Source organism: Odontesthes bonariensis, chromosome 1 (assembly GCF_027942865.1).
Source record: "Odontesthes bonariensis isolate fOdoBon6 chromosome 1, fOdoBon6.hap1, whole genome shotgun sequence".
Lineage (NCBI taxonomy): Eukaryota > Metazoa > Chordata > Actinopteri > Atheriniformes > Atherinopsidae > Odontesthes > Odontesthes bonariensis.
Genome location: NC_134506.1, coordinates 48,087,477 through 48,105,494, shown reverse-complemented (window position 1 = coordinate 48,105,494; position 18,018 = coordinate 48,087,477). Strand labels below are relative to the sequence as shown.

The following is an 18,018-nucleotide window of genomic DNA, read 5'->3' as shown; positions in this document are numbered from 1 at the left end:
TGGTCAGATGGTCAGATGATGGTTAGATGATGGTCAGATGATGGTTAGATGATGGTCAGATGGTCAGATGATGGTCAGATGATGGTCAGATGATGGTCAGATGATGGTCAGAGGGTCAGATGATGGTTAGATGATGGTCAGATGTTGAGATGATGGTCAGATTATGGTTAGATGATGGTCAGATGGTCAGATGATGGTTAGATGATGGTTAGATGATGGTCAGATGATGGTTAGATGATGGTCAGATGATGGTCAGATGGTCAGATGATGGTCAGATGATGGTCAGATGATGGTCAGATGATGGTCAGATGGTCAGATGATGGTCAGATGATGGTCAGATGGTCAGATGATGGTCAGATGATGGTCAGATGATGGTCAGATGGTCAGATGATGGTCAGATGATGGTCAGATGGTCAGATGATGGTCAGATGATGGTTAGATGATGGTCAGATGATGGTTAGATGATTGTCAGATGATGGTCAGATGGTCAGATGATGGTTAGATGATGGTCAGATGATGGTCAGATGATGGTTAGATGATGGTCAGATGATGGTCAGATGATGGTCAGATGATGGTTAGATGATGGTTAGATGATGGTCAGATGATGGTCAGATGGTCAGATGATGGTTAGATGATGGTCAGATGATGGTTAGATGATTGTCAGATGATGGTCAGATGGTCAGATGATGGTTAGATGATGGTCAGATGATGGTTAGATGATGGTTAGATGATGGTTAGATGATGGTCAGATGATGGTCAGATGGTCAGATGATGGTTAGATGATGGTCAGATGATGGTTAGATGATGGTCAGTTGATGGTTAGATGATGGTCAGATGGTCAGATGATGGTCAGATGATGGTCAGATGATGGTCAGATGGTTAGATGATGGTCAGATGATGGTTAGATGATGGTTAGATGATGGTTAGATGATGGTCAGATGATGTCAGATGATGGTTAGATGATGGTTAGATGATGGTTAGATGATGGTCAGATGATGGTCAGATGATGGTTAGATGATGGTTAGATGATGGTCAGATGATGGTTAGATGATGGTCAGATGATGTCAGATGATGGTTAGATGATGGTCAGATGATGGTTAGATGATGGTCAGATGATGGTCAGATGATGGTCAGATGGTTAGATGATGGTCAGATGATGGTCAGATGATGGTCAGATGATGGTCAGATGGTCAGATGATGGTCAGATGATGGTCAGATGATGGTCAGACGATGGTTAGATGATGGTCAGATGATGGTCAGATGGTCAGATGATGGTTAGATTATGGTCAGATGATGGTTAGATGATGGTTAGATGATGGTCAGATGGTTAGATGATGGTCAGATGATGGTCAGATGATGGTTAGATGATGGTTAGATGGTCAGATGATGGTTAGATGATTGTCAGATGATGGTCAGATGGTCAGATGATGGTTAGATGATGGTCAGATGATGGTTAGATGATGGTTAGATGATGGTTAGATGATGGTCAGATGATGGTCAGATGATGGTTAGATGATGGTTAGATGATGGTCAGATGATGGTCAGATGGTCAGATGATGGTTAGATGATGGTCAGATGATGGTTAGATGATTGTCAGATGATGGTCAGATGGTCAGATGATGGTTAGATGATGGTCAGATGATGGTTAGATGATGGTTAGATGATGGTTAGATGATGGTCAGATGATGGTCAGATGGTCAGATGATGGTTAGATGATGGTCAGATGATGGTTAGATGATGGTCAGTTGATGGTTAGATGATGGTCAGATGGTCAGATGATGGTCAGATGATGGTCAGATGATGGTCAGATGATGGTCAGAGGGTCAGATGATGGTTAGATGATGGTCAGATGGTCAGATGATGGTTAGATGATGGTCAGATGGTCAGATGATGGTTAGATGATGGTCAGATGATGGTTAGATGATGGTTAGATGATGGTCAGATGGTCAGATGATGGTCAGATGATGGTCAGATGGTCAGATGATGGTTAGATGATGGTCAGATGATGGTTAGATGATGGTCAGATGGTCAGATGATGGTTAGATGATGGTCAGATGGTCAGATGATTGTCAGATGATGGTTAGATGATGGTTAGATGATGGTCAGATGATGGTTAGATGATGGTTAGATGATGGTCAGATGGTCAGATGATGGTCAGATGATGGTCAGATGGTCAGATGATGGTTAGATGATTGTCAGATGATGGTTAGATGATGGTCAGATGATGGTTAGATGATGGTCAGATGGTCAGATGATGGTTAGATGATGGTCAGATGGTTATATGATTGTCAGATGATGGTTAGATGATGGTCAGATGATGGTTAGATGATGGTCAGATGATGGTTAGATGATGGTCAGATGGTCAGATGATGGTTAGATGATGGTCAGATGATGGTTAGATGATGGTCAGATGGTCAGATGATGGTCAGATGATGGTCAGATGATGGTCAGATGATGGTCAGAGGGTCAGATGATGGTTAGATGATGGTCAGATGTTGAGATGATGGTTAGATGATGGTTAGATGATGGTCAGATGGTCAGATGATGGTTAGATGATGGTCAGATGATGGTTAGATGATGGTCAGATGGTCAGATGATGGTCAGATGATGGTCAGATGATGGTCAGATGATGGTCAGAGGGTCAGATGATGGTTAGATGATGGTCAGATGTTGAGATGATGGTCAGATTATGGTTAGATGATGGTCAGATGGTCAGATGATGGTTAGATGATGGTCAGATGATGGTTAGATGATGGTCAGATGATGGTCAGATGGTCAGATGATGGTCAGATGATGGTCAGATGATGGTCAGATGATGGTCAGATGATGGTCAGATGGTCAGATGATGGTCAGATGATGGTCAGATGGTCAGATGATGGTCAGATGATGGTCAGATGATGGTCAGATGATGGTCAGATGGTCAGATGATGGTCAGATGATGGTCAGATGGTCAGATGATGGTCAGATGATGGTTAGATGATGGTCAGATGATGGTTAGATGATTGTCAGATGATGGTCAGATGGTCAGATGATGGTTAGATGATGGTCAGATGATGGTCAGATGATGGTTAGATGATGGTCAGATGATGGTTAGATGATGGTTAGATGATGGTCAGATGATGGTTAGATGATGGTCAGATGATGGTCAGATGATGGTCAGAGGGTCAGATGATGGTCAGATGGTCAGATGATGGTTAGATGATGGTCAGATGGTCAGATGATGGTTAGATGATGGTCAGATGATGGTCAGATGGTCAGATGATGGTCAGATGGTCAGATGATGGTTAGATGATGGTCAGATGGTCAGATGATGGTCAGATGGTCAGATGATGGTTAGATGATGGTCAGATCGTCAGATGATGGTCAGATGGTTAGATGATGGTCAGATGATGGTCAGATGATGGTCAGATGGTGAGATGATGGTCAGATGATAGTCAGATGATGGTCAGATGATGTTTAGATGATGGTTAGATGGTCAGATGATGGTTAGATGATGGTCAGATGATGGTTAGATGATGGTTAGATGGTCAGATGATGGTTAGATCATGGTTAGATGATGGTCAGATGATGGTCAGATGGTCAGATGATGGTTAGATGATGGTCAGATGGTCAGATGATGGTCAGATGATGGTCAGATGATCAGATGATGGTTAGATGATGGTCAGATGGTCAGATGATGGTTAGATGGTCAGATAATGGTTAGATGATGGTTAGATGATGGTCAGATGATGGTTAGATGTTTAGATGATGGTCAGATGATGGTCAGATGATGGTTAGATGGTTAGATGATGGTTAGATGATGGTTAGATGATGGTCAGATGATGGTCAGATGATGGTCAGATGATGGTCAGATGATGGTCAGATGATGGTTAGATGATGGTCAGATGATGGTCAGATGATGGTTAGATGATGGTCAGATGATGGTCAGATGATGGTCAGATGGTCAGATGATGGTCAGATGATGGTCAGACGATGGTTAGATGATGGTCAGATGATGGTCAGATGATGGTCAGATGGTCAGATGATGGTCAGATGATGGTTAGATTATGGTCAGATGATGGTTAGATGATGGTTAGATGATGGTCAGATGGTTAGATGATGGTCAGATGGTTAGATGATGGTCAGATGATGGTCAGATGATGGTTAGATTATGGTCAGATGATGGTTAGATGATGGTTAGATGATTGTCAGATGATGGTCAGATGGTTAGATGATGGTTAGATGATGGTTAGATGATGGTCAGATGATGGTCAGATGGTCAGATGATGGTCAGATGATGGTCAGATGATGGTTAGATGATTGTCAGATGATGGTCAGATGGTCAGATGATGGTTAGATGATGGTTAGATGATGGTCAGATGATGGTCAGATGGTCAGATGATGGTTAGATGATGGTCAGATGATGGTTAGATGATGGTCAGTTGATGGTTAGATGATGGTCAGATGGTCAGATGATGGTCAGATGATGGTCAGATGATGGTCAGATGATGTTCAGAGGGTCAGATGATGGTTAGATGATGGTCAGATGGTCAGATGATGGTTAGATGATGGTCAGATGGTCAGATGATGGTTAGATGATGGTCAGATGATGGTTAGATGATGGTTAGATGATGGTCAGATGGTCAGATGATGGTCAGATGATGGTCAGATGGTCAGATGATGGTTAGATGATGGTCAGATGATGGTTAGATGATGGTCAGATGGTCAGATGATGGTTAGATGATGGTCAGATGGTCAGATGATTGTCAGATGATGGTTAGATGATGGTCAGATGATGGTTAGATGATGGTCAGATGGTCAGATGATGGTTAGATGATGGTCAGATGATGGTTAGATGATGGTCAGATGGTCAGATGATGGTCAGATGATGGTCAGATGATGGTCAGAGGGTCAGATGATGGTTAGATGATGGTCAGATGGTGAGATGATGGTTAGATGATGGTCAGATGGTCAGATGATGGTTAGATGATGGTTAGATGATGGTCAGATGGTCAGATGATGGTCAGATGATGGTTAGATGATGGTCAGATGATGGTTAGATGGTCAGATGATGGTTAGATGATGGTCAGATGATGGTCAGATGGTCAGATGATGGTTAGATGATGGTCAGATGATGGTCAGATGGTCAGATGATGGTTAGATGATGGTCAGATGATGGTCAGATGGTTAGATGATGGTCAGATGATGGTCAGATGGTCAGATGATGGTTAGATGATGGTCAGATGATGGTCAGATGGTCAGATGATGGTCAGATGATCAGATGATGGTTAGATGATGGTCAGATGATGGTTAGATGATGGTCAGATGATGGTCAGATGATGGTCAGATGATGGTTAGCTGATGGTTAGATGATGGTCAGATGATGGTTAGATGATGGTCAGATGATGGTCAGATGATGGTCAGACGATGGTTAGATGATGGTCAGATGGTCAGATGATGGTCAGATGATGGTCAGACGATGGTTAGATGATGGTCAGATGATGGTCAGATGGTCAGATGATGGTCAGATGATGGTTAGATTATGGTCAGATGATGGTTAGATGATGGTTAGATGATGGTCAGATGGTTAGATGATGGTTAGATGATGGTTAGATGATGGTCAGATGGTTAGATGATGGTCAGATGATGGTCAGATGATGGTTAGATGATGGTTAGATGGTCAGATGATGGTTAGATGATGGTTAGATGATTGTCAGATGATGGTCAGATGGTCAGATGATGGTTAGATGATGGTCAGATGATGGTTAGATGATGGTTAGATGATGGTTAGATGATGGTCAGATGATGGTCAGATGATGGTTAGATGATGGTTAGATGATGGTCAGATGATGGTCAGATGGTCAGATGATGGTTAGATGATGGTCAGATGATGGTTAGATGATTGTCAGATGATGGTCAGATGGTCAGATGATGGTTAGATGATGGTCAGATGATGGTTAGATGATGGTTAGATGATGGTTAGATGATGGTCAGATGATGGTCAGATGGTCAGATGATGGTTAGATGATGGTCAGATGATGGTTAGATGATGGTCAGTTGATGGTTAGATGATGGTCAGATGGTCAGATGATGGTCAGATGATGGTCAGATGATGGTCAGATGATGGTCAGAGGGTCAGATGATGGTTAGATGATGGTCAGATGGTCAGATGATGGTTAGATGATGGTCAGATGGTCAGATGATGGTTAGATGATGGTCAGATGATGGTTAGATGATGGTTCGATGATGGTCAGATGGTCAGATGATGGTCAGATGATGGTCAGATGGTCAGATGATGGTTAGATGATGGTCAGATGATGGTTAGATGATGGTCAGATGATGGTTAGATGATGGTCAGATGGTCAGATGATGGTTAGATGATGGTCAGATGGTCAGATGATTGTCAGATGATGGTTAGATGATGGTTAGATGATGGTCAGATGATGGTTAGATGATGGTTAGATGATGGTCAGATGGTCAGATGATGGTCAGATGATGGTCAGATGGTCAGATGATGGTTAGATGATGGTCAGATGATGGTTAGATGATGGTCAGATGGTCAGATGATGGTTAGATGATGGTCAGATGGTTATATGATTGTCAGATGATGGTTAGATGATGGTCAGATGATGGTTAGATGATGGTCAGATGGTCAGATGATGGTTAGATGATGGTCAGATGATGGTTAGATGATGGTCAGATGGTCAGATGATGGTCAGATGATGGTCAGATGATGGTCAGATGATGGTCAGAGGGTCAGATGATGGTTAGATGATGGTCAGATGTTGAGATGATGGTTAGATGATGGTCAGATGGTCAGATGATGGTTAGATGATGGTTAGATGATGGTCAGATGATGGTTAGATGATGGTCAGATGATGGTCAGATGGTCAGATGATGGTCAGATGATGGTCAGATGATGGTCAGATGGTCAGATGATGGTCAGATGATGGTCAGATGATGGTCAGATGGTCAGATGATGGTCAGATGATGGTCAGATGATGGTCAGATGGTCAGATGATGGTCAGATGGTCAGATGATGGTCAGATGATGGTCAGATGATGGTCAGATGGTCAGATGATGGTCAGATGATGGTCAGATGGTCAGATGATGGTCAGATGATGGTTAGATGATGGTCAGATGATGGTTAGATGATTGTCAGATGATGGTCAGATGGTCAGATGATGGTTAGATGATGGTCAGATGATGGTCAGATGATGGTTAGATGATGGTCAGATGATGGTCAGATGATGGTTAGATGATGGTTAGATGATGGTCAGATGATGGTTAGATGATGGTCAGATGATGGTCAGATGATGGTCAGAGGGTCAGATGATGGTCAGATGGTCAGATGATGGTTAGATGATGGTCAGATGGTCAGATGATGGTTAGATGATGGTCAGATGATGGTCAGATGGTCAGATGATGGTCAGATGGTCAGATGATGGTTAGATGATGGTCAGATGGTCAGATGATGGTCAGATGGTCAGATGATGGTTAGATGATGGTCAGATGGTCAGATGATGGTCAGATGGTTAGATGATGGTCAGATGATGGTCAGATGATGGTCAGATGGTGAGATGATGGTCAGATGATGGTCAGATGATGGTCAGATGATGTTTAGATGATGGTTAGATGGTCAGATGATGGTTAGATGATGGTCAGATGATGGTTAGATGATGGTTAGATGGTCAGATGATGGTTAGATCATGGTTAGATGATGGTCAGATGATGGTCAGATGATGGTCAGATGGTCAGATGATGGTTAGATGATGGTCAGATGGTCAGATGATGGTCAGATGATGGTCAGATGATCAGATGATGGTTAGATGATGGTCAGATGGTCAGATGATGGTTAGATGGTCAGATAATGGTTAGATGATGGTTAGATGATGGTCAGATGATGGTTAGATGGTTAGATGATGGTCAGATGATGGTCAGATGATGGTTAGATGGTTAGATGATGGTTAGATGATGGTCAGATGATGGTTAGATGATGGTCAGATGATGGTCAGATGATGGTCAGATGATGGTCAGATGATGGTCAGATGATGGTTAGATGATGGTCAGATGATGGTTAGATGATGGTCAGATGATGGTCAGATGATGGTCAGATGATGGTCAGATGATGGTTAGATGATGGTCAGATGATGGTCAGATGATGGTCAGATGATGGTCAGATGGTCAGATGATGGTCAGATGATGGTCAGACGATGGTTAGATGATGGTCAGATGATGGTCAGATGATGGTCAGATGGTCAGATGATGGTCAGATGATGGTTAGATTATGGTCAGATGATGGTTAGATGATGGTTAGATGATGGTCAGATGGTTAGATGATGGTCAGATGGTTAGATGATGGTCAGATGATGGTCAGATGATGGTTAGATTATGGTCAGATGATGGTTAGATGATGGTTAGATGATTGTCAGATGATGGTCAGATGGTTAGATGATGGTCAGATGATGGTTAGATGATGGTTAGATGATGGTCAGATGATGGTCAGATGGTCAGATGATGGTCAGATGATGGTCAGATGATGGTTAGATGATTGTCAGATGATGGTCAGATGGTCAGATGATGGTTAGATGATGGTCAGATGATGGTTAGATGATGGTTAGATGATGGTTAGATGATGGTCAGATGATGGTCAGATGGTCAGATGATGGTTAGATGATGGTCAGATGATGGTTAGATGATGGTCAGTTGATGGTTAGATGATGGTCAGATGGTCAGATGATGGTCAGATGATGGTCAGATGATGGTCAGATGATGTTCAGAGGGTCAGATGATGGTTAGATGATGGTCAGATGGTCAGATGATGGTTAGATGATGGTCAGATGGTCAGATGATGGTTAGATGATGGTCAGATGATGGTTAGATGATGGTTAGATGATGGTCAGATGGTCAGATGATGGTCAGATGATGGTCAGATGGTCAGATGATGGTTAGATGATGGTCAGATGATGGTTAGATGATGGTCAGATGGTCAGATGATGGTTAGATGATGGTCAGATGGTCAGATGATTGTCAGATGATGGTTAGATGATGGTCAGATGATGGTTAGATGATGGTCAGATGGTCAGATGATGGTTAGATGATGGTCAGATGATGGTTAGATGATGGTCAGATGGTCAGATGATGGTCAGATGATGGTCAGATGATGGTCAGAGGGTCAGATGATGGTTAGATGATGGTCAGATGGTGAGATGATGGTTAGATGATGGTCAGATGGTCAGATGATGGTTAGATGATGGTTAGATGATGGTCAGATGGTCAGATGATGGTCAGATGATGGTTAGATGATGGTCAGATGATGGTTAGATGGTCAGATGATGGTTAGATGATGGTCAGATGATGGTCAGATGGTCAGATGATGGTTAGATGATGGTCAGATGATGGTCAGATGGTCAGATGATGGTTAGATGATGGTCAGATGATGGTCAGATGGTTAGATGATGGTCAGATGATGGTCAGATGGTCAGATGATGGTTAGATGATGGTCAGATGATGGTCAGATGGTCAGATGATGGTCAGATGATCAGATGATGGTTAGATGATGGTCAGATGATGGTTAGATGATGGTCAGATGATGGTCAGATGATGGTCAGATGATGGTCAGATGATGGTTAGCTGATGGTTAGATGATGGTCAGATGATGGTTAGATGATGGTCAGATGATGGTCAGATGATGGTCAGACGATGGTTAGATGATGGTCAGATGGTCAGATGATGGTCAGATGATGGTCAGACGATGGTTAGATGATGGTCAGATGATGGTCAGATGGTCAGATGATGGTCAGATGATGGTTAGATTATGGTCAGATGATGGTTAGATGATGGTCAGATGGTCAGATGATGGTCAGATGATGGTCAGACGATGGTTAGATGATGGTCAGATGATGGTCAGATGGTCAGATGATGGTCAGATGATGGTTAGATGATGGTCAGATGATGGTCAGATGATGGTCAGAGGGTCAGATGATGGTTAGATGATGGTCAGATGGTGAGATGATGGTTAGATGATGGTCAGATGGTCAGATGATGGTTAGATGATGGTTAGATGATGGTCAGATGGTCAGATGATGGTCAGATGATGGTTAGATGATGGTCAGATGATGGTTAGATGGTCAGATGATGGTTAGATGATGGTCAGATGATGGTCAGATGGTCAGATGATGGTTAGATGATGGTCAGATGATGGTCAGATGGTCAGATGATGGTTAGATGATGGTCAGATGATGGTCAGATGGTTAGATGATGGTCAGATGATGGTCAGATGGTCAGATGATGGTTAGATGATGGTCAGATGATGGTCAGATGGTCAGATGATGGTCAGATGATCAGATGATGGTTAGATGATGGTCAGATGATGGTTAGATGATGGTCAGATGATGGTCAGATGATGGTCAGATGATGGTCAGATGATGGTTAGCTGATGGTTAGATGATGGTCAGATGATGGTTAGATGATGGTCAGATGATGGTCAGATGATGGTCAGACGATGGTTAGATGATGGTCAGATGGTCAGATGATGGTCAGATGATGGTCAGACGATGGTTAGATGATGGTCAGATGATGGTCAGATGGTCAGATGATGGTCAGATGATGGTTAGATTATGGTCAGATGATGGTTAGATGATGGTTAGATGATGGTCAGATGGTTAGATGATGGTTAGATGATGGTTAGATGATGGTCAGATGATGGTCAGATGGTCAGATGATGGTTAGATGATGGTCAGATGATGGTTAGATGATTGTCAGATGATGGTCAGATGGTCAGATGATGGTTAGATGATGGTCAGATGATGGTTAGATGATGGTTAGATGTTGGTTAGATGATGGTCAGATGATGGTCAGATGGTCAGATGATGGTTAGATGATGGTCAGATGATGGTTAGATGATGGTCAGTTGATGGTTAGATGATGGTCAGATGGTCAGATGATGGTCAGATGATGGTCAGATGATGGTCAGATGATGGTCAGAGGGTCAGATGATGGTTAGATGATGGTCAGATGGTCAGATGATGGTTAGATGATGGTCAGATGGTCAGATGATGGTTAGATGATGGTCAGATGATGGTTAGATGATGGTTAGATGATGGTCAGATGGTCAGATGATGGTCAGATGATGGTCAGATGGTCAGATGATGGTTAGATGATGGTCAGATGATGGTTAGATGATGGTCAGATGGTCAGATGATGGTTAGATGATGGTCAGATGATGGTTAGATGATGGTCAGATGGTCAGATGATGGTCAGATGATGGTCAGATGATGGTCAGAGGGTCAGATGATGGTTAGATGATGGTCAGATGGTGAGATGATGGTTAGATGATGGTCAGATGGTCAGATGGTCAGATGATGGTCAGATGATGGTTAGATGATGGTTAGATGATGGTCAGATGATGGTCAGATGGTCAGATGATGGTTAGATGATGGTCAGATGATGGTTAGATGATGGTCAGATGATGGTTAGATGATGGTCAGATGATGGTCAGATGGTCAGATGATGGTTAGATGATGGTCAGATGATGGTCAGATGGTCAGATGATGGTCAGATGATGGTCAGATGATGGTCAGATGATGGTCAGATGGTCAGATGATGGTCAGATGATGGTCAGATGGTCAGATGATGGTCAGATGATGGTTAGATGATGGTCAGATGATGGTTAGATGATGGTCAGATGATGGTTAGATGATGGTCAGATGATGGTCAGATGATGGTTAGATGATGGTCAGATGATGGTTAGATGATGGTCAGATGATGGTCAGATGATGGTCAGATGATGGTCAGAGGGTCAGATGATGGTCAGATGGTCAGATGATGGTCAGATGATGGTTAGATGATGGTCAGATGATGGTCAGATGGTCAGATGATGGTCAGATGGTCAGATGATGGTTAGATGATGGTCAGATGGTCAGATGATGGTCAGATGATGGTCAGATGATGGTCAGATGGTGAGATGATAGTCAGATGATGGTCAGATGATGGTCAGATGATGTTTAGATGATGGTTAGATGGTCAGATGCTGGTTAGATGATGGTCAGATGATGGTTAGATGATGGTTAGATGGTCAGATGATGGTTAGATCATGGTTAGATGATGGTCAGATGATGGTCAGATGATGGTCAGATGGTCAGATGATGGTTAGATGATGGTCAGATGGTCAGATGATGGTCAGATGATCAGATGATGGTTAGATGATGGTCAGATGGTCAGATGATGGTTAGATGGTCAGATAATGGTTAGATGATGGTTAGATGATGGTCAGATGATGGTTAGATGGTTAGATGATGGTCAGATGATGGTCAGATGATGGTCAGATGGTTAGATGATGGTCAGATGATGGTCTGATGATGGTTAGATGGTCAGATGATGGTCAGATGATGGTCAGGTTTTTTCGTCTCTGCAGTGTCTAAAGATGTTAAAGACGACGACATCTTCAGCTTCAAGCTGTTCGCCGTGTTGGGCTGTTTCCGTGTGGAGGTGTGCGACGACCACCAAAATATCGCAGACATCAGAATCCAAGGTATGAATTTTTCACTGTGAGCCCAGAACAAACCGAGTCATGTGACTTCCAGCTATAAATGTGGTGTCCCCGCAGGAATCCACGCGTCGGTGTTGATGCAGGCGCAGAACACGGAGGTTACCGCGCGTCTCCAAGACATCGTGGTTACCGATGCCAACCCAAGCACCATCCACAGAAAGGTGAGAACACGCCAGAACACGTCTGAACACACGCAAACATGTAAGAACATGTCTGAAAACGTCAGAACACACACAAACATGTAAGAACATGTCAGAAAACGTCAGAACACACACAAACATGTAAGAACACATCTAAACACGCAAACATATAAGAACATGTCAGAACACGTCAGAACACACACAAACATGTAAGAACATGTCAGAACACACGCAAACATGTAAGAACATGTCAGAAAACGTCAGAACACACACAAACATGTAAGAACAGTCAGAACACGTCAGAACACACACAAACATGTAAGAACAGTTAGAACACGTCAGAAAACACAAACATGTAAGAACATGTCAGAACACACGCAAACATGTAAGAACACATCTGAACACACGCAAACATGTCAGAACACACACAAACATGTAAGAACATGTCAGAACACACGCAAACATGTCAGAAAACGTCAGAACACACACAAACATGTGTTAACATGTCAGAACACGTCTAAACACACGCTAACATGTAAGAACATGTCAGAACACGTCAGAAAACACACAAACATGTAAGAACATGTCAGAACACGTCAGAACACACACAAACATGTAAGAACACATCTGAACACACGCAAACATGTCAGAACACGTATAAACACACACAAACATGTAAGAACATGTCAGAACACGTCAGAACACACACAAACATGTAAGAACATGTCAGAAAACGTCAGAACACACACAAACATGTAAGAACATGTCAGAACACACGCAAACATGTAAGAACATGTCAGAAAACGTCAGAACACACACAAACATGTATTAACATGTCAGAACACGTCAGAACACACACAAACATGTAAGAACATGTCAGAACACGTCTAAACACACGCAAACATGTAAGAACATGTCAGAACACACACAAACATGTAAGAACATGTCAGAACACGTCAGATCACACACAAACATGTAAGAACTTCTCAGAACACACGCAAACATGTAAGAACATGTCAGAAAACGTCAGAACACACACAAACATGTCAGAAGATGTCAGAACACGTCAGAACACACACAAACATGTAAGAACATGTCAGAACACACGCAAACATGTAAGAACACATCTGAACACACGCAAACATGTAAGAACATGTAAGAACACGTCAGAACACACACAAACATGTAAGAAGATGTCAGAACACGTCAGAACACACACAAACATGTAAGAACACGTCTGAACACACGCAAACATGTCAGAACACGTCAGAACACACGCAAACATGTAAGAACATGTAAGAACACGTCTGAACACACGCAAACATGTAAGAACACGTCTGAACACACGCAAACATGTCAGAACACCTCAGAACACACGCAAACATGTAAGAACATGTCAGAAAACGTCAGAACACACACAAACATGTAAGAACAGTCAGAACACGTCAGAAAACACAAACATGTAAGAACATGTCAGAACACACGCAAACATGTAAGAACACATCTGAACACACGCAAACATGTCAGAACACGTCAGAACACACGCAAACATGTAAGAACATGTAAGAACATGTCTAAACACACGCAAACATGTAAGAACATGTCAGAACACGTCAGAACACACACAAACATGTAAGAACATGTCAGAACACACGCAAACATGTCAGAAAACGTCAGAACACACACAAACATGTGTTAACATGTCAGAACACGTCAGAACACACACAAACATGTGTTAACATGTCAGAACACGTCTAAACACACGCAAACATGTAAGAACATGTCAGAACACGTCAGAAAACACACAAACATGTAAGAACACATCTGAACACACGCAAACATGTCAGAACACGTCTAAACACACACAAACATGTAAGAACATGTCAGAACACGTCAGAACACACACAAACATGTAAGAACATGTCAGAAAACGTCAGAACACACACAAACATGTAAGAACATGTCAGAACACGTCAGAACACACACAAACATGTATTAACATGTCAGAACACGTCAGAACACACACAAATATGTAAGAACATGTCAGAACACGTCAGAACACACACAAACATGTCAGAACACGTCTAAACACACGCAAACATGTAAGAACATGTCAGAACACACGCAAACATGTAAGAACATGTCAGAAAACGTCAGAACACACACAAACATGTATTAACATGTCAGAACACGTCAGAACACACACAAACATGTAAGAACATGTCAGAACACGTCTAAACACACACAAACATGTAAGAACATGTCAGAACACGTCAGATCACACACAAACATGTAAGAACTTCTCAGAACACACGCAAACATGTAAGAACATGTCAGAAAACGTCAGAACACACACAAACATGTCAGAAGATGTCAGAACATGTCAGAACACACGCAAACATGTAAGAACACATCTGAACACACGCAAACATGTCAGAACACGTCAGAACACACGCAAACATGTAAGAACATGTAAGAACATGTCAGAACACACGCAAACATGTAAGAACACGTCTGAACACACGCAAACATGTCAGAACACCTCAGAACACACGCAAACATGTAAGAACACGTCAGAAAACGTCAGAACACACACAAACATGTAAGAAGATGTCAGAACACGTCAGAACACACACAAACATGTAAGAACACGTCTGAACACACGCAAACATGTCAGAACACGTCAGAACACACGCAAACATGTAAGAACATGTAAGAACACGTCTGAACACACGCAAACATGTCAGAACACGTCAGAACACACGCAAACATGTAAGAACACGTCTGAACACACGCAAACATGTCAGAACACCTCGGAACACACGCAAACATGTAAGAACATGTCAGAAAACGTCAGAACACACACAAACATGTAAGAACATGTCAGAACACACGCAAACATCTATTAACATGTCAGAACACGTCAGAACACACACAAACATGTAAAAACATGTAAGAACACGTCTGAACACACGCAAACATGTAAGAACACGTCTGAACACACGCAAACATGTCAGAACACCTCAGAACACACGCAAACATGTAAGAACATGTCAGAAAACGTCAGAACACACACAAACATGTAAGAAGATGTCAGAACACGTCTGAACACACGCAAACATGTCAGAACACGTCAGAACACACGCAAACATGTAAGAACATGTAAGAACACGTCTGAACACACGCAAACATGTCAGAACACGTCAGAACACACGCAAACATGTAAGAACACGTCTGAACACACGCAAACATGTCAGAACACCTCAGAACACACGCAAACATGTAAGAACATGTCAGAAAACGTCAGAACACACACAAACATGTAAGAACATGTCAGAACACACGCAAACATGTATTAACATGTCAGAACACGTCAGAACACACACAAACATGTAAGAACACATCTAAACACGCAAACATGTAAGAACATGTCAGAACACGTCAGAACACACACAAACATGTAAGAACATGTCAGAACACACGCAAACATGTAAGAACATGTCAGAAAACGTCAGAACACGTCAGAACACGTCAGAACACACACAAACATGTAAGAAGATGTCAGAACACGTCAGAACACGTCAGAACACGTCAGAACACACACAAACATGTAAGAACAGTCAGAACACCAGAACACACACAAACATGTAAGAACATGTCAGAACACACGCAAACATGTAAGAACACATCTGAACACACGCAAACATGTCAGAACACACGCAAACATGTAAGAACATGTAAGAACACGTCTAAACACACGCAAACATGTAAGAACATGTCAGAACACGTCAGAACACACACAAACATGTAAGAACATGTCAGAACACGTCAGAACACGTCAGAACACACACAAACATATGAGAACAGTCAGAACACGTCAGAACACACACAAACATGTAAGAACGTCAGAACACACGCAAACATGTAAGAACACATCTGAACACACGCAAACATGTCAGAACACGTCAGAACACACACAAACATGTCAGAACACGTCAGAACACACACAAACATGTAAGAACATGTCAGAACACGTCAGAACACACACAAACATGTAAGAACATGTCAGAACACACGCAAACATGTAAGAACATGTCAGAAAACGTCAGAATACACACAAACATGTATTAACATGTAAGAACATGTCAGAACACACACAAACATGTAAGAACATGTCAGAACACACGCAAACATGTAAGAACATGTCAGAACACGTCAGATCACACACAAACATGTAAGAACATGTCAGAACACACGCAAACATGTAAGAACATGTCAGAACACGTCAGATCACACACAAACATGTAAGAACTTCTCAGAACACACGCAAACATGTAAGAACATGTCAGAAAACGTCAGAACACACACAAACATGTAAGAAGATGTCAGAACACGTCAGAACACACACAAACATGTAAGAACACATCTGAACACACGCAAACATGTCAGAACACGTCAGAACACACGCAAACATGTAAGAACACGTCTGAACACACGCAAACATGTCAGAACACGTCAGAACACACGCAAACATGTAAGAACACGTCTGAACACACGCAAACATGTCAGAACACCTCAGAACACACGCAAACATGTAAGAACATGTCAGAACACACGCAAACATGTAAGAACATGTCAGAAAACGTCAGAACACACACAAACATATAAGAAGATGTCAGAATACGTCAGAACACACACAAACATGTAAGAACATGTAAGAACACGTCTGAACACACGCAAACATGTAAGAACATGTCAGAACACACGCAAACATGTAAGAACACGTCAGAAAACGTCAGAACACACACAAACACGTAAGAAGATGTCAGAACACGTCAGGACACACACAAACATGTAATAACATGTCAGAACACACGCAAACATGTAAGAACATGTCAGAAAACGTCAGAACACACACAAACATGTATGAAGATTTCAGAACACGTCAGAACACACACAAACATGTAAGAACACATCTGAACACACGCAAACATGTCAGAACACATGCAAACATGTAAGAACATGTAAGAACACCTCTGAACACACGCAAACATGTCAGAACACGTCAGAACACACGCAAACATGTAAGAACATGTAAGAACACCTCTGAACACACGCAAACATGTCAGAACACGTCAGATCACACATAAACATGTAAGAACATGTCAGAACACACGCAAACATGTAAGAACATGTCAGAAAACGTCAGAACACACACAAACATGTAAGAAGATGTCAGAACACGTCAGAACACACACAAACATGTAAGAACATGTCAGAACACACGCAAACATGTAAGAACACATCTGAACACACGCAAACATGTCAGAACACGTCAGAACACACGCA

At 42.3% G+C, this 18,018-nt stretch overlaps 1 protein-coding gene across 8 annotated transcripts in view; it reads left to right on the top strand.

Moving 5' to 3' along the window:
• Positions 1-18,018, top strand: part of vps13c (vacuolar protein sorting 13 homolog C) — a 180,271-nt gene that overhangs the window by 62,288 nt on the left and 99,965 nt on the right. For all 8 annotated transcript variants that reach the window (XM_075468951.1, XM_075468931.1, XM_075468960.1 and 5 more), the window contains 2 exons: positions 12,395-12,511; positions 12,587-12,690. In XM_075468951.1, coding sequence (XP_075325066.1) covers positions 12,395-12,511; positions 12,587-12,690 — 221 coding nt within the window. The remainder of the gene's footprint in view (positions 1-12,394; positions 12,512-12,586; positions 12,691-18,018) is intronic.